The following is a 21816-nucleotide window of genomic DNA, read 5'->3' on the forward strand; positions in this document are numbered from 1 at the left end:
CAGTTCAATAAAGTTTCCAGACTGGACTTTGGCGCCGCGTGTTTCTGTCACGACTGAAAACTTCACGTCACACGAATCTGTGGTTTCTGAAGATTCTCTGAAAACCATCAAATCTTTTAAAGGTCCAACGTGTCTGTAGGTGTCAGGTGACCTCCCCCGATCAATGTCAGTATTGATGACATGATGTGTAAGTGAATCACTTTCACCTGAAGGTGGTTTGAAAACCTTCTTGCCGGCTGCGATCGCCCCCTGGAGGCTGCTGCTGCTCCGACGGTTCATCCTCTGACAAGAAGGATCCTGGTTCTGGTTCAGCTCTGACCTGATCACCGGATACCATCTGCAGCAGAACATTAATATTCACCATCACTACAGCAACGTCTCAGGACGTTTTGTAGATCCACAGTACAGGTCAGAGGTCAAAGATCTGAGGGTCAAACCAGAGCCGACTCATCAGGCTGTAACTATTGATTATCTTCATCTCGGGTTCATCTGCCAATCATGACACTTTGGTTTTTTATAAAACATTGAACATTTATTTTGATATAAAAATGATTTTGAATGATTTACAAAACATCCTGTCGACAGTCAACTGATTGTAGAAGTACTTCACACGTGTACTTGTACCGTGAGTTACATCCGTCTCCATGACAATGGTTGAAACAACTCGCTCGTGTCTAATCCGTTCTTGATCGTGGCGTTTCTCCGGGTCCAAGTGTTAGAATCTGTTCCGATACTGAGCGACTGTGGCATCACGAAACAGGAATTGTTTCAATAACGTGATCGATTGTTGGGACATTAACGAACGTGTTGAACTTTGACCAGGAGAGAAGCTACGTTAGCGTTAGCATCGCAGCCCGGGGCCTCCAGGTGTTTCAGGTGTCAGAACCAACTGACAGTCAACAACACGTCAAATGTTAATTATCAATAACTGAACTTTAACACTGTTGAGCTTTCTGAGTGACGGCCCCTTGAATCGGGTCAAATGACAGGAACACTGAGTGGTGATTGTTTGGAGGACGACTTTGTCTTATTCATCTTCTTCATTGTCCTCACGTCTCCATCTGGTCCGTCTTCGTCCTCTTGGGTCCCGGCGGTCCCCACAGGTCCAGGAACTCCCTCAGCTTCTTCCTGGTCTGCCTCAGGTCTCCGTCCGGACGCTGCTGCTGTGGATCCAAGGTCTCTTCCGTGGGACAAAGCTCCAGACTGAAAGTTTCCATCAACCTGACGTGAAAACTCTGCTGCAGCTTCTTCACAACCAGGTCGTCCTGGAAAATGATGAGTGACAGATCAGACAACCAATTACATTCAAAGATGGACAACATGACGGCTCCTCTACAGTGAAGCCAAATCATCCTGATCGCCCCCTGGTGACTGGCTGCAGTACATAAGCCCCGCCTCCTCCATGTTAGCATGGACCAAACAGTTTTGTCTTTATATACAGTCTCTGATCGTCTTCATATACAGTCTCTGATCGTCTTCATATACAGTCACTGATCGTCTTTATATACAGTCACTGATCGTCTTTATATACAGTCAGTGATCGTCTTTATATACAGTCACTGATCGTCTTTATATACAGTCACTGATCGTCTTTATATACAGTCACTGATCGTCTTCATATATAGTCTCTGATTGTCTTTATATACAGTCACTGATCGTCTTCATATACAGTCACTGATCGTCTTTATATACAGTCACTGATTGTCTTCATATATAGTCTCTGATTGTCTTCATATACAGTCACTGATTGTCTTCATGTACAGTCAGTGACTCGTTACTTGAGGTAAAGAAGACGTCTCCTTGAACAGACTCCAGATGTCGGAGACAAAGTCTGCAGTCGTCTGATACGTTGGCTGGCGGCGGCGACTCAGTCGCTCTGATATCAACGTGAGACGAGACCGAACACGACTGTTCTGAAAACAACACAAACACACAAACGTGTAATTAGTGGTGAGAATGTTTCTGCCGGAGCGCCACCTGGTGGAAGTACCACTGACGTACAACACATCTTGTGTGAGCGTGTGATGAACTGGTTCAGCTCTGCTTGTTCTGATCTGAGTTCTGTTGACGTAGTTTCGTTCAATAATCTGCGTCAGCACTACCTGGTGGACTGGAGCGGAACAGCTTGTTTTGGCCGTTGGTTGCACATACGTTGAGAATTGCCTGATCTGTGTTCATACTGTAAAAAACTTTGTGTTAGGGTGTTTGTATGAAACGTGTGACAAAAATTAAATGTGACAGATTTGGCAGTGACATCACACTGGCTCTGAGGAGGAACTGACCTCAGCGAGTCGACTACACCCTTCAACCTTCAGGTGCAGCAGCAGAGTTTCACACCTCTGAAATTCAACAAACACAGAAGCACGTCAGAAACGTTGAGTTTGTAGAGAAGTGGATGAACTTTGGTTAATCACTGATGTGATTGTGATGTGAGTGTGTGGGCGGACGCTGACCCTCTGGTCCAGCAGACTGAGAACGGGTCCCTCAGGACTCGCTGGTCTTGCGGAGCTGTAGGGGTCCAAAGGGTCCGACAGATCCTGACAAAGCGAACAATTCCACTCGGTCCTGTGAGACAACATGGAGGATGGACAGCGGAGGAAGTCAAACAGGATCTCACGCCTTAAGACAACTGATTACAACTGACCTTATTCTGAATACCACATTGATTTGATTATAGTGTTTATACAATATGTTACAGAGCAGAGTTCGATTCCGAAGTGAAGCAGTTGGTAACTGATACAATAACGGAATATTGCTCCACATGAACACACTCAGAGATATGAGTAAGACATCCTCCTCCCCTCCCCACAGGGGGGCCTCAAGGCACCGTGCTGGGGACCCATATCTTTGTGGTATAGACCACTTCCTGGGCTGCTTCTCCACCTCTCTGTTCCTCTGAGGTAACATCTAGCCTGATGTTTCCATCACTGCACACCAACCAATCACAGTCCAGACTGTCCTGGTCCGTGATTGGTCGATGGTGGAGCAAGATGCTGTCGAGCAGGGACGTCCCTGTCTGAAGATGCAGCACTGTCATTTTGTACTGACTGTAAGTTACTGCGGATAAAAACGTCTGCCAGTTGCGTAGATGTCGCTCAACCTATGAGATGCCCAGAGTCTTACCACATGTCAGGTCCAACCGGGGGGTCGTGACAGTCTCGGTGGAATCCTCGACCGCAGGCTGAGCAGATTATTGAACTGTGAGCAGATCCACAAGCCGAGCAGATAACTATCTGCATCAACACCGGAGACTCCGGAGACTCTGGAGACGATATAGGCTTGGTGAAATCCAAGGAGTCGTCTGTGACGTCACAGACGTGGGACTGAAACACAACAGAGCAACAGCGGTCTCACCAGATTGGCTCAAACTTAATGCGTCAACCCTGGTTGGTCAAGGTTGTTTGGATCAAATGATCGACTTGCGACTTCCTACCTGAGTCTCCTTATTCATGTCTTCAACGTAAACCTCATGCTTAGCATATCTGGGGAAGAGAGTGACACCGGGGAGGGAATGTCCAGTACGTAGCAGGGACGATGGTAGCCTGAACAGAGACACCAAGGGCTGATACTGGCTGAGCCTGAAGTCCTGCTGTCCAATCACAGAGCTCCACTCTGCACCATCTTTGTCTGTCTGTGTTGTTGATGGACCACGTTTCCCAGGAGGTTCTGATTCTTTAGGCACTGTGGAGGTTGGTCTGGTGAAGGTTGGTCTGGTGGAGGTCGGTTTGTTCTCTGCAGGTTCGGTTTCTTCAGACACGGTTGAGGTCGGTTTGTTCTCTGCAGCTTCAGATTCTTCAGACAAGGTGGAGGTCGGTTTGTTTTCTGAAGGTTTTAGCTGCCTTGCAGTCACCCGTCGCCCTCTGTGATCACACGCAGAGTCTGCCACTGCCCTGACCACCAGACTCTGCCGGCGTTTCACCGAGGAGGAAGAAGGAATGACATCGCACTCAGGCTTCAGGGGCGCGAGAGGTCCAGTCGGTAAATCCGAGTCCTTATCTGTCAGAGTCCGGAGATTTGGTGGCGCCGAGTGGCTCTTTCCAGGACGTGACAAGCCCCTGCGTGAGCGTCGAGGACGCCTCTTGGGGACAGACGATTTACCCATTGTCTGCATCTGCCACCGATGGAGCCATCCGTGGTGTTCCTTAATGCTCAACGTGTTTTCTTCAGCCGACGAATTTCCAGGCAACGCGTTTGCGGACAAGGACTTTTCGGACAAGGTCTTTTCGGACAAGGTCTTTTTGGGTAAGGTCTTTTTGGGTAAGGTCTTTTCGGACAAGGTCTTTTCGGGTAAGGTCTTTTCGAGTAAGGTCTTTGAGGGTAAGTTCTCTGCGGGTAAGGTCTTTTTGGTTAGGGTCTTTTCGGGTAAGGTCTTTTCAGGTAAGGTCTCTGCGGGTAAGGTCTTTTTGGTTAAGGTCTTTTCGGGTAAAGTATTTGCAGGTAAGGTGTTTGCGGGCAAGGTGTTTGTAGGTAAGGTGTTTGCACGTAAGGTCTTTGCAGTTAAGGTGTATGCGGGTAAGGTGTTTCTGGGTAAGGTGTTTGCAGGTAAGGTTATAGACTCCGTCTGATTGATCAGCATAGCTAATGGAGGCTGGACCGCGAGGCGACTGATTGGCCAGGAGGACAACTGCTGCACATTCGGAGGGTTGGTCGTCAGGATGGAGTGGGACTTGTTAAGATCTGGAGCATAGTTTTGTTCCAGAACCTGAAAGGATGACTGCAGATTTACCGACCTAGTGTGGTTGGAGGTGAGAGGCTGTGGACTCACTAAGGTAGAACCTGGCTGGACGGGATTCAACTGTATTACTTGGTTCTGGTGTGTCGTCACGAGAGACCTTGAGGTGGGAGGAGGACTCAACCGAGTGGACGAGAACTGTAGCAAAGCAGAAAGACAGCCGAGTGAAGCCGTGTCACCAGGGGTCGAGGTCTCGGGGGTGGGGGGTACGCTGGAGGGTGTAGGAGAGGTTGAGGTGGGAGGAGCAACAGAGGACGAGTTGGACGCGTTGTGAGTGCTGGAGGACAGACCAAGTGTGTCATCATGCGTCCTAATTTGGAGGAGGGTCGTCTGGTCGAGTTTGAGACAGGTGGAGGTGGGAGGAGGGTTCTGACTGGAAGGTTGTGAGACAGTGAAGGGGACCTTTGCAACTTGAAGTGTACCTAGAAATCAAAACAATGACGTGTCAGCAGCAGATAAAAACCAATCAACTGGTGGATATTAAAACTTACATCAGCTTCTCAGTGTTGCTGAAAATAAGGAACATAACAAATTAGCAAGTTGAGTAGAGACGTCCGGATCGAGCATGAGCAAGAAAAGCGAACAACATGGCACTCATCCCATTTTAATGGCGACTGTGGAGAAGGAGCTAGAGCAGTCGCTGACCGGAAGGTTCAATTGTTCGATCCCCTCACATGTGGCGTTAAGCACTTTGAGTCTTTAAGACTAGAACAACCCTCTGGAACTGCAAGTCAGCAGATGAAAACAACGTCTCCGCTCACCGAAGTTTAACAGTGCGAGTACGGCCGGTGTGTCGGCGAGGACATTCAGCTGAGACATGGTTTCAGGAAGAGTCAGGTCCTGATCCTTCACCTGCTGCAGGTGGAGCTTGATCTGGGAACGGAAACAATGGACGAGGTGAGAAGTGGTGAAGCCACTGATAATGCATATTATATTAAATATAAAAACAAAGAGCTCTATTTAGTTCCTGAACAAAGGTTTATTAATAGGTTTTCCTGCAGCATCTGATCTTCCTGTTAATTCCAGCATCGTCATGACGATGTTGTTGACATTCAGCTCCAGTCAGAGCTCGTCACCCGTCGTCGTCGTCGTCTCTGACGTGTTTAGTACTTCTGGTAAAAGCCTCAGAGACCAACTGACTTGTCGCCGAGCGGCCACGACCTCCAGAGGGCGACGTCAGGTTTATCACATTGTGTCGTATGCAGGTTGACCAGTGCCATCTTGTTTTTTTTGCAACCGGACTAAGGATTATGTCCAGCTTCATATAAAGTCTGTGGTTGTATACAGTGTCCACAGTCCAGGTGAGCGTTTAGGGGCGGAGTCTCACCTTGGTGAAGTACCTGAGCAGCAGCGGCAGGTCGTGCATGTCCCAGAATCGATCGGTGATCTCGCCCACTGTCGTCTGGTCCTGCTGCAGCTTCTGCAGCTTCTCCACCCACTGCTTGATCAGCTCGCTCTCCGCCTTCAGCACCCGCTGCTCACACACACACACACACACCTCTTATTACTAGTCAGTCTCTGTCTGTTCTGTCTAGAAGGAAGCGTCAGTTCTGCCGTTTAATCATTTACAGTTGCAAATCAATTTCCTGTCAATCTACAGTCATCTGACTGTACATGTAACAGTTAGGGCCGGAGACACACTCGCTGCCAACCAAAAGACGTAATATTCACACGATCAGTAGGGGGCAGATACTCAACGTTAAGTTGCTCTTTGCCAAAAAAAAGCCTTTGATGTAACGGAACATCTACGATGACATTAGCAGTAACCACAGCGTTGCCATCTTGTTTATTACGGTCTGAGCTCTGTGCTGCCCCCTGGTGGAGAACTGCAGGAACACGTGTGTGAACCGTTATATTCACGTCCGTCTGTCTACGACGTGAACACACGATTATAAAAAGAGAAAATATGTGACGCGTCCATCTGTCCACAGCTGACACCACGTTACCTTGACCTCCCGTGACAGGAAGTCCATCCTCCCCTTCAGGATCTGAGAGCAGAGGTTGAAGGAGTGGTTCAGGTCAGCCTCGAGCTGAGATTCTCCTCTAGCGATGTCCTGCAGCCTGAAACACATCAACACAACAACACGTCACTCACAATTTTTGTTTCCACAGACACGACATGGAGAGGACGTCACCACCGTACCTGGTCTGCAAGTCCTGCAGGCTCCGCCTCAATGTGTCTCTCTGCGATGTGATTGGCTGAAGCAAGGCCTCAATTCCCTTCTTGACGCCGTCCAGTGCCTTCGTGACGAACAGATACCTGAGAGGAGGACACACACGGGATCAGCTGATCGGAGGAGCCGCCACGTTTCTACAGGAGCCTGGAGCAGACAAACCAAACACTGGATTTAGGTCGTCCTTCCCTCAGTGTTAAGGTCATGAGGTCAAAGGAGTCAAGGAGGATTCACAGGACTTATGAAAAGAGAAAGTCGACTCCACTGACACTGAACTACGTCGTCATGTGATGGTGGATGTTGTTGATGTCGTGGTGAAACAAGACATTTCTGAAGATGAACTACAAAAACCTCAGCGGCTCCATCAACATGTTTCAGTGTTTTATGATTCATATGTAACAGCAACTTACATCTGGATCATAATAATAATAAAAATTAATTTCATTTATAGAGCACTTTTTATTGCTAAAAGCAATCTCAAAGTGCTACAAAGTAGAAACAACATAAAAGGTTTTAAAAGAAAAAACATCGGTGGAAGAAAAAAAGGGTTAGTATGTACAAAATATAACAAAAAAATAACATTAAATACAAAAACAAAGGTATATACAGAGCAGTAGTAATGGAAGCACATGGAATATAAAAAAATATAAAATATGATCATATTCATACTCTTCTACTTCTTCATGGCGCGTCACGTTAAAAAGCACTGCCGTGATGAATGGTGGGTCTAATTCTCCTCTCACAGAGGAAGCTCCACTGTGTCTTCTGCTGAAGGAGATAGGAAAAGAAGCATTGAAGCTCCTTTCCTAAACACTTAGACTTACTTGATCATCATGTGCTGAGGAAACACTTCAGGTCACTTCAAGATTTAAGAAAATTCCTCAGGACATTTGACAATTGGACCTCACCCAGTCTCTACAAACAAGTCATGTGTTTGTCAGCTGCAGGCCGTAGTCTCTCCTCACCACTAGGTGGCCCTTAACCCTGCACACTGAACCTCCGTCTGACAAACACTGTCGCTCGGACAAACTTTACAGTCCTTTGGTCGCTCTGATCAGACGAACCTAAGAACCTGGTTCCTGTCGCGACGACGGGTTCTTTTGTTTTCGCAGTTGAAAGTCCCGACCAGCTTCTACGGACCATTCACTGTCCAGTCAAGGCAGGACACAGACTTCTGTCGAGCTCTAAATGACAGTGTGGAACCTGAAATGAACAGATGAAATGTGATCGACGGGGTCAGTACCGGTGGTCCATGTGAGCCATCAGCTGACAGTCCCGACAGGTGAACTGGCTGCAGGTGAAGCAGTAGAGTTTGAGCGGCTCACACGGGTGGAGTCTGCAGAACTTGGTGGGATGAGCCGAGACCTTTCCTGCAGAGACACACGGGCGAGCGGGTGAGAGAGACACAGGAAGTGACATCACACCGGCTGTGAACGGGGAGGATGGGGGTGGAGTCTGACCTGGCGGCTGGTTGAGGATCTGGTGTGATCTGGTCAAAGAGACGCGACGATGAGCGGAGACGCAGTCGTCACACAGAGACTCGCCACAGTCCACGCACCAACATCTGGACAAGGAGGCGTCACAGCCACAGCACTGAGGAAGAGGAAGAACATTCATGAAGCTGCTCAGGTCAGAGATGTTGGACCTTGAGGTGTCCAGGTCTGTTACCTGCTGACTGACGTCGTCTCCGTTCGTCTCCATGTTGACGACAGTTTGTTTCCTGAAAGACGAGAAAGAGTCAAATACAAACTTTCTTGGAAACATTCAACAAAGTGAAGAACAAGAAGAAGAGTCTGGTTCTCATCGAGTCAAGTTAGACCCCAAGTTAGACCTGAGGTACACCAGAAGTTAAACCTGAAGTTGAACCCGAGATAAGATGAGATAAGACCTTTATTCGTCCCACAATGGGGAAATTCAGGCATTACAGCAGCAAAGTGGACAGAAGAATATATAAGAAATTTACAAAAAGGGTTAGTATGTACAAAATATAACAAAAAAATAACATTAAATAAAAAAAACAAAGGTATATAAATACTATATACAGAGCAGTAGCTGCACATGGAATATTAAAAAATATACAATATAAATATTGCACAGTTAGTTATTCCACTTTAAGTGGTCGAGTCCTGTGTGTGTGTGTGTGTGTGTGTGTGTGTGTGTGTGTATGTGTTCTATTGGGAGCAGTGCTGGTTGTGCAGCATCACAGCAGCAGGAAGGAAGGACCTGCGGTACCGCTCCTTCACACACTGAGGGCGAAGGAGCCGGTCGCTGACGGAGCTGCTCAGTGCAGAGACAGTGTCCTGCAGGTGGTGGGAGTCGTCGTCCATCAGCCTCCTCTCTCCCACCACCTGCACTGTGTCCAGGGGGCGTCCCAGGACAGAGCTGGCCTTCCTGTCCCCTCCTGTCAGCTGTTGACATGCTGCTGCTCCAGCAGACCACTCCATAGAAAACGGCTGATGCCACCACAGTGTGAAAGAAGGTGTTCAGGACGCCCCCTGCAGTCTCCTGAGCAGGTACAGTCTCACCCTGGCCCTTCTTGTACAGTGCCGTGGTGTTGTCTGTCCAGTCCAGTTTATTGTTCAGGCGAACACCCAGGTACTTATAAGAGTCCACTAGCTCTATGTCCTTTCCCTGGATGGGGGGGGGGGGGGGGGGGGGGGGGGGGGGGGGGTGACTGCGCCTGCGGAAATCCATGGTCCGTTGATCTGGAGGCGGTTTCCACTGGCACCAGTCCACAAAGTGCCAGTTCTCTGAACTCCCTGTCATCGTCATCTGTGATGATCCACTCCTGCGTGCTCCAGCTTGTCCCCCAGGAGCACCGGCTGGATGGTGTTGAGGCACTGGAGAAATCAAAGAACATGATTCTCACAGTGCTTCTGGGCTTCTCCAGGTGAGAAAGAGCTCAGTGGAGAAGGAGATGACGGCGTCGTCTACCCTGATGCTGGGCTGGTAGGAGAACTGCAGCGGGTCCATCATGGTCTCACCAGGGGGCGGAGATGGACGAGCACCAGGCGCTCCAACGTCTTCATCAGGTGCGATGTACTACTTCTCTTTATTCTGTACTGACGCTTACTAGCTATTGACAAAACAAAACTCACAGATGGAGTCTCAAATCAGAGCCAAGTGGTGTTTATTTCATAAAACGGGTCACAAACACCATGAGTTACCCCAAGGTAGAATGAAATACACATTCTGATCATCCAGCTTTTATACTTTTGGTCCAGGTGGTTTTCCACGCCCCTGGACCTCCCTTCTTACATTGTGATTGGTTTGACATTCCACTATTGCCACTTGAACTTCAGACATATCCATGTCTTGACCATTTGTGGATGTATTTGTAAAAAGCCTATAGACGTCACACCAAGCCCCAAGGGCAACACTTATAGCTCGTGGTTTATTTCAAAGTTGTCAACACAGGTTACATATACATTTTGCATTCCCCATATCAACTGCACAGTGTCGAAGGTGTGAGGGGGGGTGGGGGTGAGGGTAAGAGGTGAGATGAAGGTGATGGGGCAGGAGAAGCCGAAGCAGTGGGGGTCTGTGACCTGAGTGCTGTGGAGATGGGGGTGGGGCAGTGTACTGGGGGTGCAGATGAGGGGGGCTGCAGCCGGGGTGACTGGGCCGGGGGAGGGGTGGGTGGCTGATCAAACCTGTTGAAGAACAAGTTCAGGTCGTTCACCCCCTTCTGGTCCCCCGCAGTCTGGGAGTCTGGCTGTTTGTGACCCGAGATGGTTTTCAGGCCTCTCCAGACTCCACTGGATTGTTCTGCTGCAGCTGCTCCATCTTCTTCTTGTAGACGTTCTTCCCCTCTCTGATCTTCCTCCTCAGCTCCCTCTGCACAGTCTTCAGCTCCTCCTTGTCTCCTGACTTAAAGGAGAGCCTTAATGTCAGGACTGATCCAGGGCTTGTTGTTGGACAAACACCGTACAGTCCTGGTGGGTACAGTGTTCACCAAAGTTTATATAGTCTGTGATGCAGTCAGTCCTCCCCATGAGGATCACAGAGTTCCTCCCACACTGTTGTAATGAAGCAGTCCCTCAGAGCCTCTTCGAACTGTGCGGGTCATAGCTGGTTGCCTGTGCACGAGAGCTTTGTACACAGGCAGGAGATGAACCAGGTTGTGATCTGATCTCCCCAGGGGAGGGAGGGGTGTTGATTCATATGCCTCCTTGGTGTTGGCATAGAACAAGTCCAGTGTTTTATTGTCTCTGGTGTGGCAGTTGACATACTGGCTGAACAGGAACAGACTCCAACGGACAGTCAGGTCTGCAGAAAGGATAATCGGTGCTGACCTGCCCACCATCCGGAGTCACGTGTGTCCGGAGTCAAGCGTGTCCGGAGTCACGCGTGTCCGGAGTCACGCGTGTCCGGAGTCACGCGTGTCCGGAGTCACGCGTGTCCGGAGTCACGCGTGTCCGGAGTCACGCGTGTCCGGAGTCACGCGTGTCCGGAGTCACGCGTGTCCGGAGTCACGTGTGTCCGGAGTCAAGCGTGTCCGGAGTCACGCGTGTCCGGAGTCAAGCGTGCCCGGAGTCACGTGTGGCCAGTGTTTCGGAGCACTAACAGCCGATCCCGGGCGTAAACAATGGAGCCATGGCTGCACACGGGATCTCCGGACATGGCCAGTGAAAAAAACAGAGCGAAGACCAGAGCAAAAAATGCGACGTTGGTCTCCATAGTGCACAAATTCTACCGCAAACTAACACGCTGAAAAAATACTAAGATAAATAATGAAAAACAACTTTAAAAAGTGAAAGAAGCCCAACGGTGAACAAGAGCTGCTGCAACTGCTGCCACTTAGGGCGGCGCCTGCTCAAACCTGAAGTTAAACCTGAAGTTAGACCTGAAATTAAACCAGAGTTGGACCAGAAGTTAAACCTGACGTTAAACCAGAGTTAGACCATAAGTTAAACCTGACATTAAACCAGAAGTGAAACCAGAAGTTAGACCTGAAGTTAAACCAGATATAGACCTGAAAATAAACCTGAAATTAAACCAGAAGTAAAACCAGAGTCAGACCTGAAGTTAAACCAGAGTCAGACCTGAAGTTAAAGCGGAAGTTAAACCAGAGTAAAACCAGAAGTAAAACCAGAAGTTAAACCAGAGTCAGACCTGAAGTTAAACCGGAAGTTAAACCAGAGTAAAACCAGAGTCAGACCTGAAGTTAAACCGGAAGTTAAAACAGAGTAAAACCAGAGTCAGACCTGAAGTTAAACCAGAGTAAAACCAGAGTCAGACCTGAAGTTAAACCAGAGTAAAACCAGAGTCAGACCTGAAGTTAAACCAGAAGTTAAACCAGAGTTAAACCAGAGTAAAACCAGAGTCAGACCTGAAGTGAAAGCGGAAGTTAAACCAGAGTAAAACCAGAAGTAAAACCAGAGTCAGACCTTTAGTTAAACCAGAGCAAAACCAGAGTCAGACCTGAAGTTAAACCAGAGTAAAACCAGAGTCAGACCTGAAGTTAAACCAGAGTAAAACCAGAGTCAGACCTGAAGTTAAACCAGAGTAAAACCAGAGTCAGACCTGAAGTTAAACCAGAGTAAAACCAGAGTCAGACCTGAAGTTAAACCAGAGTAAAACCAGAGTCAGACCTGAAGTTAAACCAGAGTAAAACCAGAGTCAGACCTGAAGTGAAAGCGGAAGTTAAACCAGAGCAAAACCAGAAGTAAAACCAGTCAGACCTGAAGTTAAAGCGGAAGGTACCTCTGTACGCAGACGCGTCGTGATCCAGACCTCCGTGTCCTCGGAGAAGAGGAACGTTCTTCTCAATCTCTCTGTGTGAAACGGGTCCGTTACCGTCCGGTTCTTTCTGAACTCGCCGTCACTTCCGGGTCGTTCTCTGTCCCCCCCGCGCCTCTCGCTCAGACTCGAACAAGACGAAGTCAGACATGAAATCTTCTCGACGTGCGGGACTCCTCCTCCTCCTCTTCTGCTTCTTCTTCTACTTCTTCTTCTTCTTCTTCGGGTTTCTCTTCGTCGGCCCACCGTGACGTCACATATTCTTCTTCTTCTTCTCCAACGACGGTTCGGAGCGGTGCCGCCATCTTGTGCTGCGGAGTGAGACCTCTGGGTGAGACCTCTGACCTCTGACCTCTGAGTGAGACCTCTGACCTCTGACCTCTGAGTGAGACCAAGCCATGGACGCCCCTCTGCTGCAAGGTTCACAGGCTGCAGACATGAATCTAATATTGATTTATACTTTAAATAAATAGGAGGTGGTGAGGACACAGGGGGAGAGGATGAGGTGATGGACGAGCCACTCATCAGCACGACCATCTCATTGACATTTTTTTTGGTATTGCGTAACTACACATTATTGTAAATAGTGTTTGTCAATGTTATATCTTTGGCATAGTATTTCATTATTGTGTTATTTACCTGAGATTCTGTTTCTATTTGTTCATCACACTTTCCCCAGAGCTGCTGTGTTGGTCCTGAATCTCACATCTGATCTGATACACACACACACACACACACACACACACACACACACACACGCACACACACGCACACACAGCTGCTCAAAAAGCAAGTTGTTCGTTCCAACTGGCTCATCAGTTGCAGGGTATTATCAGCAGGAGGCGCTAGAGCCTCTTGATGTGTGCTCAAGTGTGTGTGTGTGTGTGTGTGTGTGTGTGTGTGTGTGTGTGTGTGAGACAAAGGACTTGTGTGTAGACCTGTGACTCCTGATTTGAATGATTTGTTTGTGAAGATCCTCCATCACAGCAGTGATCAAATGACCGGGTCTGCTCTCCAGCCTGGTTCAGGTCCAGTTCCATAGTGGGACAGACGGTCACAGCAGGACAGTGGAGGAACATTCCCACCCTGAGTGTCTGCTCATCAAAGTTCAGGGTGAGAAGTGAGAAACAAACGGAAGAGACAAATCTTCATTCCTTTGTTTTCCTACAGATTTGATGTGTTTGAAGGATTCAAGATTTTTGGGCAAGAGAATAAAAAATATAAAAGATGAGAAAAAAGAAAATGAGCAGCAGAGACTTGTTACTATAACTTCTATAACCCCAATAACTATAACTTTTATAACTTCTATAACCCCAATAACAATTACTTCTATAACCCTATAACTTCTATAACCCCAATAACAATAACTTATATAACCCTACAACTTCTATAACCCCCATAACAATAACTTCTATAACCCTATAACTTCTATAACCCCAATAACTATAACTTCTATAACCCCAATAACAATAACTTCTATAACCCTACAACTTCTATAACCCCCATAAATTCTATTACCCCAATAACTATAACTTCTATAACCCCAATTACAATAACTTCTATAACCCTACAACTTCTATAACCCCCATAAATTCTATAACCCCAATAACTCTATAACTTCTATAACCCCAATAATAATAACTTCTATAAACCTATAACTTCTATAACCCCAACAACTTTATATCCCCAATAACTCTATAACTTCTATAACTCCAATAACTATAACTTCTATAACCCCGATAACTATAACTTCTATAACTTCTATAACCCCAATAATAATAACTTCTATAAACCTTTAACTTCTATAACCCCCATAACTTCTATAGCCCCAATAACTCTATAACTTCTATAACTCCAATAACTATTACTTCTATAACCCTATAACTTCTATAACCCCCATAACTTCTATAACCCCAATAACTCTATAACTTCTATAACTCCAATAATAATAACTTCTATAACCCTATAACTTCTATAACCCCAATAACTCTATAACTTCTATAACTCCAATAACTCTATAAATTCTATAACCCCAATAACTCTATAACTTCTATAACTCCAATAACTCTATAACTTCTATAACTCCAATAACTCTATAACTTCTATAACCCCAACAACTTTATATCCCCAATAACTCTATAACTTCTATAACTCCAATAACTATAACTTCTATAACCCCAATAACTATAACTTCTATAACCCAAATAATAATAACTTCTATATCCCTATAACTTCTATAACCCCCATAACTTCTATAACCCCAATAACTCTATGACTTCTATAACTCCAATAATAATAACTTCTATAACCCTATAACTTCTATAACCCCATAACTTCTATAACCCCAATAACTCTATAACTTCTATAACTCCAATAACTCTATAACTTCTATAACTTCTATAACTCCAATAACTCTATAACTTCTATATCCCCAATAAATATATAACTTCTATAACCCCAATAACTCTATAACTTCTATAACTCCAATAACTCTATAACTTCTATAACCCCAACAACTTTATATCCCCAATAACTCTATAACTTCTATAACTCCAATAACTATAACTTCTATAACCCCAATAACTATAACTTCTATAACCCAAATAATAATAACTTCTATAACCCTATAACTTCTATAACCCCCATAACTTCTATAACCCCAATAACTCTATGACTTCTATAACTCCAATAATAATAACTTCTATAACCCTATAACTTCTATAACCCCCATAACTTCTATAACCCCAATAACTCTATAACTTCTATAACTCCAATAACTCTATAACTTCTATAACTTCTATAACTCCAATAACTCTATAACTTCTATATCCCCAATAAATATATAACTTCTATAACCCCAATAACTCTATAACTTCTATAACCCAATAACTCTATAACCTATATAACCCCAATAACCTCTATAACTCTAGAACCTCTGTAACGTCTGTATCTGTGCGTGTGAACGCGTCCTGCTCACTCTCTGATCTGCTGCTTTGCATCTCGACTCTGTTTATTTGACTGAATCATTTTCAGTTTAATTTCTCAAATGACCCTGCTGATTGTCATTTTACACAAATGTACGTTAATGAATGTTGGTCTCTACGTCGTCACGGTGACGAGGAGGAGGAGGGACGGACAGACTTATATGAGAGCGACAGTCCAGCAGACGGCGGGACAGCGACTTACTGAGGTACGTTTCACATATCAGGTCAATTCAGGTCATTATTTCATTGTCTCAGGAACTTATATAACATATCCATGTACATGTTCTGTGTCATTATTGTTATTGGTGGAAATATTTCTAGTTATGTTTCTCTCATGTATACATGCTGCACTTGTATAACCTGGCATGTGTTGCTGGTAAGGTAACTGAGCTGCCATATGTCATAATAATAATAATAATAATAAACGTAAAGATTTTCACAGATCAATATGCAGCTCAAAGTGTTTTGCAGAAAAGGCAAAACAAAAAATTGATGCTTTAAAACAGAAAATATTTAGACAATGAATGACATGAAAACATTAGGATTTGAAAAAGTAAAAATGAAAGGATGTTCTCACAGAGATAAAGAGAGGAAATTAACGATCAGATCAAAGTTAATCTGCAGTACGAAGAGACGGAGACGATCCCATCATTCGGTGTCTTCTGTCTTTCAGCTTTGAGTCATGAAGAGAAGAGGACTGATCCTCCTGCTGCTCTCAGGTCTGTCATCCTGTCTCTCGTTTCTATGACAACAGATTGGATCAGGACGGACTCTTGTTCAAAGGCATCCGCTGCACCGTGTCGCTACAGAACCGTTTCACATTGTCCACAGTAACGTTTGACTCACTGTCCTGACCGTCTCCCGTGTCGTCCCTCAGGTTGGATGTTGAGGTGTCGTCTTCAGACCGACGGTGTCATCAGGCGTTTTCACGCCGTCAACGAAAAGATGAGCTGGACCGAGGCTCAGGGTCACTGCAGAGACCAGTTCACTGACCTCGCCACCATCCAGGACCCAAGCAGCAACGCTGAGGCCCGGCAGGTGGCGCAGAGCGGGAAGTCCTGGATCGGACTCTACATCACCAACTGGAAGTGGTCTCAGCAGGACCAGGACCTAGACCGCCATACCTGGTTCACCAGCTGGGCCGGGGGCGAGCCCAGACAGGGGAGCTGTGTGAGCACGTCTGCACAGGGAGACTGGTCCGTCAGACAGTGTGAAGATCAGAACCTCGTCAGCTGCTACAGGGGTGAGTCCAGATCAGGCTCCAGACAGACAGACAGGCAGAGAGAGAGAGACAGACAGACAGAGAGACAGGCAGAGAGAGAGACAGACAGACAGAGAAACAGGCAGAGAGAGAGAGAGAGACAGACAGAGAGACAGGCAGAGAGAGAGACAGACAGACAGAGAAACAGGCAGAGAGAGAGAGAGAGACAGACAGAGAGACAGGCAGAGAGAGAGACAGACAGACAGAGAAACAGGCAGAGAGAGAGAGAGAGACAGACAGAGAGACAGGCAGAGAGAGAGACAGACAGACAGAGAGACAGGCAGAGAGAGAGAGAGACAGACAGAGAGACAGGCAGAGAGAGAGAGATAGACAGACAGAGAGACAGGCAGAGAGAGAGACAGACAGACATTGAAACAGGCAGAGAGAGAGAGAGAGACAGACAGACAGAGAGACAGGCAGAGAGAGAGAGACAGACAGACAGGCAGAGAGACAGAGAGACAGGCAGAGAGAGAGAGAGACAGACAGATAGAGAGACAGGCAGAGAGAGATAGAGAGAGACAGACAGACAGAGAGACAGGCAGAGAGAGACAGACAGACAGACAGAGAGACAGGCAGAGAGAGAGAGAGAGACAGGCAGGCAGACAGAGAGAGAGAGAGAGAGAGACAGACAGACAGACAGACAGGCAGAGAGAGAGAGACAGTCAGACAGGGAGACAGGCAGAGAGAGAGAGACAGGCAGGGAGAGAGAGAGAGACAGACAGAGAGACAGGCAGAGAGAGAGAGAGAGACAGAGAGACAGACAGGCAGAGACAGACAGACAGGCAGACATACAGAGAGACAGACAGGCAGGCAGAGAGAGAGAGAGAGACAGACAGATAGAGAGACAGGCAGAGAGAGAGAGACAGACAGGCAGAGAGAGAGACAGACAGACAGACAGAGAGACAGGCAGAGAGAGAGAGAGAGACAGACAGGCAGAGAGAGAGACAGACAGACAGACAGACAGACAGACAGAGAGAGAGAGAGAGAGAGAGAGAGACAGACAGACAGACAGGCAGAGAGAGAGAGAGAGTCAGACAGAGAGACAGGCAGAGAGAGAGAGACAGACAGACAGAGAGACAGGCAGAGAGAGAGAGACAGAAAGAGAGACAGGCAGAGAGAGAGAGACAGACAGAGAAACAGGCAGAGAGAGAGAGAGAGACAGACAGAGAGACAGGCAGAGAGAGACAGACAGACAGACAGAGAGACAGGCAGAGAGAGAGAGACAGACAGACAGACAGAGAAACAGGCAGACAGAGAGAGAGAGACAGACAGACAGAGAGACAGGCAGAGAGAGAGACAGACAGACAGAGAGACAGGCAGAGAGAGAGAGACAGACAGACAGACAGAGAAACAGGCAGACAGAGAGAGAGAGACAGACAGACAGAGAGACAGGCAGAGAGAGAGACAGACAGACAGAGAGACAGGCAGAGAGAGAGAGACAGACAGACAGGCAGAGAGACAGAGAGACAGGCAGAGAGAGAGAGAGACAGACAGACAGACAGAGAGACAGAGAGACAGGCAGAGAGAGAGAGAGACAGACAGACAGACAGAGAGACAGGCAGAGAGAGAGAGAGACAGACAGACAGGCAGACATACAGAGAGACAGACAGGCAGGCAGAGAGAGAGAGAGAGACAGACAGATAGAGAGACAGGCAGAGAGAGACAGACAGAGAGATAGGCAGAGAGAGAGAGAGAGACAGGCAGGCAGAGAGAGAGACAGACAGACAGAGAGACAGGCAGAGAGAGAGAGAGAGAGACAGGCAGGCAGAGAGAGAGACAGACAGACAGACAGAGAGACAGGCAGAGAGAGAGAGAGACAGGCAGGCAGAGAGAGAGACAGACAGACAGACAGAGAGAGAGAGAGAGAGACAGACAGACAGACAGACAGACAGGCAGAGAGAGAGAGACAGTCAGACAGGGAGACAGGCAGAGAGAGAGAGAGAGACAGACAGAGAGACAGGCAGAGAGAGAGAGAGAGAGACAGAGAGACAGACAGGCAGAGACAGACAGACAGGCAGACATACAGAGAGACAGACAGGCAGGCAGAGAGAGAGAGGGAGACAGACAGATAGAGAGACAGGCAGAGAGAGAGAGAGAGACAGACAGACAGACAGAGAGACAGGCAGAGAGAGAGAGAGAGAGACAGACAGGCAGAGAGAGAGACAGACAGACAGACAGAGAGAGAGAGAGAGAGAGAGACAGACAGACAGACAGGCAGAGAGAGAGAGACAGTCGGACAGAGAGACAGGCAGAGATAGAGAGACAGACAGACAGAGAGACAGGCAGAGAGAGAGAGAGACAGACAGAGAGACAGGCAGAGAGAGAAAGAGAGACAGACAGACAGACAGACAGACAGGCAGACAGGCAGACAGGCAGACAGGCAGACAGACAGGCAGGCAGGCAGGCAGAGAGAGAGAGGGACAGGCAGGCAGACAGGCAGACAGGCAGACAGACAGGCAGGCAGGCAGGCAGACAGACAGACAGGCAGGCAGAGAGAGAGAGAGACAGTCAGACAGACAGACAGACAGACAGACAGTCAGACAGACAGTCAGTTAAGTCTCTGTTGTATATCTAGTCTCAGTTGTGGTTTAAGTCTCAGTTGTAGTTTAAGTCTCAGTTGTGGTTTAAGTCTCAGTTGCAGTTCTAGTCTCAGTTGTAGTTCTAGTCTCTGTTCTAGTTTAAGTCTCAGTTGTAGTTTTAGTCTCTGTTGTAGTTTAAGTCTCAGTTGTGGTTTAAGTCTCAGTTGCAGTTCTAGTCTCAGTTGTAGTTCTAGTCTCTGTTCTAGTTTAAGTCTCAGTTGTAGTTTAAGTCTCAGTTGCAGTTCTAGTCTCAGTTGTAGTTCTAGTCTCTGTTCTAGTTTAAGTCTCAGTTGTAGTTTTAGTCTCTGTTCTAGTTTAAGTCTCTGTTGTAGTTTTAGTCTCTGTTGTAGTTCTAGTCTCAGAGTGTTACAGTGAGCAGGACAGTAAACAGCACCACCCTCAGTCCGGAGGGAGAACCACCACAGTGTGAACAGCTGCTATGTGTTTCCCGCTCAGCTGACGTAGACGATCACATCCTGGAGAAGGAGGAGATGAACTGGGCTGACGCTCGGACCTACTGCCGCTCTACGTACACGGACCTGAGCAGCATCAGGAGTGAGGAGGACAACGACGCCATCTCCTGGCAGCTGCAGAACATCACTGGGGAGTACACCGACCCAACGGCCTGGATCGGTTTGTACAGACATTCCTGGCTGTGGTCGGACCGGAGCGGTGCCCCCTACAGGCAATGGGCCAGTAAGCAGCCTGATGTGAAAGATAACAAGTGTGTGACGATGGACGCATCGTCAGCTGACTGGCACAGTAACGACTGCAAAGACAATCACAACTTCCTGTGTTACACGGGTGAGTCGCCCCTCAACTGCTCTCTGATTGGATAATTTAAAAAACTTTGAAAGCCTCATCAGTTTCCCTCTGTTGGTCTGAGAGTGATCATATGACCCACTTCCTGTTTTCATACTGATTTTATATGAAGATTTCACAATAATATTACGATCAATACGTTCTCTGCAGATGTCAAACCTACAGTCCTGAGGATGTTGAAGGTCCGTCTGACTGCGGGATCTGCAGACTTGGATGACCCGAAGCTGCAAGAGTCCGTCCTGCAGCAGGTCAGAGGTCAGAGGTCAAGTGTCACAGCAAATAGAATAACTGATTTTAGCTGATCAATAATAATCTGTTGCAGCTGCAGCAGAAGCTGCAGGAGCAGCGGATCAGTGCGGAGGTGAAGCTCAGGTGGGGGAGGCGGCCTGACGGCGAGGGGGAGGAGCCTCCTGCGGACTCTGAGGAGAAAGAATTCTATTTCTAGATGATGATGAGTTTATTGATTCCTGTTTGGTTCTGATCGATCTACAGTGTGATTGAACTGTTTCTCTCTCATCTGCGTTTGTTCAGTAAAGACAATTCTCCTGAAACTCTGGCTTGTTTTTAAATTCTGAATAATCTCTCAATATTACAGGATATATAATCATATTAACAGGAAATATATAATCATATTAACAGGATATGTAATCATATTAACAGGATAAATATACATAATGAGATGAGATGAGATGAGATTCAACTTTATTGTCATTACACATATACAAGTATAGAGTAACGAAATGAGGTTTGGCATCTCACCAGAAGTGCAATAAGCAGATAGTGCAAGAGTCTGTGCTATGTACAAAAGTAATTACAGAATTTACAGATAGGATTAATGGGATGCTATAAATATAAATAAATACTATAAATATAAGTATACGTGTATTCTACAGATTATAATATACAGATTAAGGTACAGTGAACATGCTATGCTAGGTAACAGATAATATACAGAATATACAGAATATGGACAAATGTACAGGTCGATAACTTATTGAGGTGATATGAACATACTATACAGATTTAGTTGCAGTGGACAATAATACAGGTGGATGAGAGATGTGTGTGTGTGTGACCAGGAGGAGTGGTGGGGGGATGATGGGTGTGAGGAGATATGCAGGGGCAGGGGGGTCAGCGGGGGGCAGAGTTCGGAAGGGAGACAGAGTTCAGAGTTCGGGGGGCAGAGTTCAATGGAGAGACAGCTCTGGGGAAAAAGCTGTTCTTCAGTCTGCTGGTTCTGGTCCGAAGGCTTCTGTAGCGCCTCCCGGAGGGCAAGAGGACAAACAGTCTGTGGGCAGGGTGGGAGGGGTCTTTAAGGATGCTGCGGGCTCGACGCAGACAGCGTTTCCTCTGGACGTCCTCAATGGCGGGAAGTGGACACCTTGTGATGCGCTGGGCAGTTTTTACCACCCGCTGTATCGCCTTACGGTCTGCGACAGAGCAGTTTCCGTACCAGACTGTGACACAGCTGGTCAGGATGCTCTCGATCACACAGCGGTAGAAGTTAGTCAGTACAGCTGAA

General features: G+C 47.0%; 2 protein-coding genes across 13 annotated transcripts; one reads left to right on the forward strand and one right to left on the reverse strand.

The window, feature by feature from the left end:
* Nucleotides 1-510: 510 nt before the first annotated feature.
* Nucleotides 511-12751, reverse strand: trim33l (tripartite motif containing 33, like). Of its 5 annotated transcripts, XR_007031558.1 has the most exons (15): nt 12613-12751; nt 8575-8626; nt 8367-8499; nt 8150-8276; nt 6876-6992; nt 6679-6793; nt 6060-6206; nt 5494-5605; nt 3434-5154; nt 3124-3323; nt 2454-2565; nt 2283-2339; nt 2103-2179; nt 1779-1913; nt 1126-1265 (listed from the first exon to the last, which is right to left on the reverse strand). XR_007031558.1 is itself a non-coding variant. In XM_047335038.1 (14 exons), exons 2-14 carry the CDS (start codon nt 8605-8607, stop codon nt 1050-1052), a joined length of 3225 nt encoding a protein of 1074 aa, XP_047190994.1. In that variant the 5' UTR covers nt 8608-8626; nt 12613-12751; the 3' UTR covers nt 511-1049. The 5 variants fall into 5 exon arrangements, 4 of the variants coding, with proteins under 4 accessions (XP_047190994.1, XP_035465042.2, XP_047190996.1 ...); XM_047335038.1 differs by lacking the exon at nt 2103-2179 and having other exon boundaries at nt 511-1265; XM_035609149.2 differs by lacking the exon at nt 2103-2179 and having other exon boundaries at nt 511-1265; nt 12591-12711.
* LOC118284947 (macrophage mannose receptor 1-like) lies at nt 9713-20845 on the forward strand. 8 transcript variants are annotated; one of them, XM_035608182.2, is made up of 8 exons: nt 12841-12979; nt 13667-13761; nt 15769-15838; nt 16306-16351; nt 16510-16875; nt 19929-20276; nt 20445-20542; nt 20617-20845. In XM_035608182.2, exons 4-8 carry the CDS (start codon nt 16315-16317, stop codon nt 20737-20739), a joined length of 972 nt encoding a protein of 323 aa, XP_035464075.1. In that variant the 5' UTR covers nt 12841-12979; nt 13667-13761; nt 15769-15838; nt 16306-16314; the 3' UTR covers nt 20740-20845. The 8 variants fall into 8 exon arrangements, with proteins under 8 accessions (XP_047191000.1, XP_035464075.1, XP_035464078.1 ...); XM_035608185.2 differs by having other exon boundaries at nt 15772-15838; XM_047335045.1 differs by adding an exon at nt 13122-13204 and having other exon boundaries at nt 12848-12979; nt 13667-15838.
* Nucleotides 20846-21816: the final 971 nt, after the last annotated feature.

Source organism: Scophthalmus maximus, chromosome 10 (assembly GCF_022379125.1).
Source record: "Scophthalmus maximus strain ysfricsl-2021 chromosome 10, ASM2237912v1, whole genome shotgun sequence".
NCBI lineage: Eukaryota > Metazoa > Chordata > Actinopteri > Pleuronectiformes > Scophthalmidae > Scophthalmus > Scophthalmus maximus.

Excerpts from the sequence above, each read along its gene's own strand:
- trim33l (XM_047335038.1), bottom strand. The coding sequence starts at position 8,607 with ATGGAGACGAACGGAGACGACGTCAGTCAGCAG. Across the intron at positions 8,500-8,574 it reads GAGACGACGTCAGTCAGCAG|TGCTGTGGCTGTGACGCCTC; the intron begins GTAACAGACCTG and ends CCTCTTCCTCAG. Across the intron at positions 2,340-2,453 it reads TCAGTCTGCTGGACCAGAGG|AGGTGTGAAACTCTGCTGCT; the intron begins GTCAGCGTCCGC and ends GTTGAATTTCAG.
- LOC118284947 (XM_047335044.1), top strand. The coding sequence starts at position 16,315 with ATGAAGAGAAGAGGACTGATCCTCCTGCTGCTCTCAG. Across the intron at positions 16,352-16,509 it reads GATCCTCCTGCTGCTCTCAG|GTTGGATGTTGAGGTGTCGT; the intron begins GTCTGTCATCCT and ends GTCGTCCCTCAG. Across the intron at positions 16,876-19,928 it reads CCTCGTCAGCTGCTACAGGG|CTGACGTAGACGATCACATC; the intron begins GTGAGTCCAGAT and ends TTTCCCGCTCAG.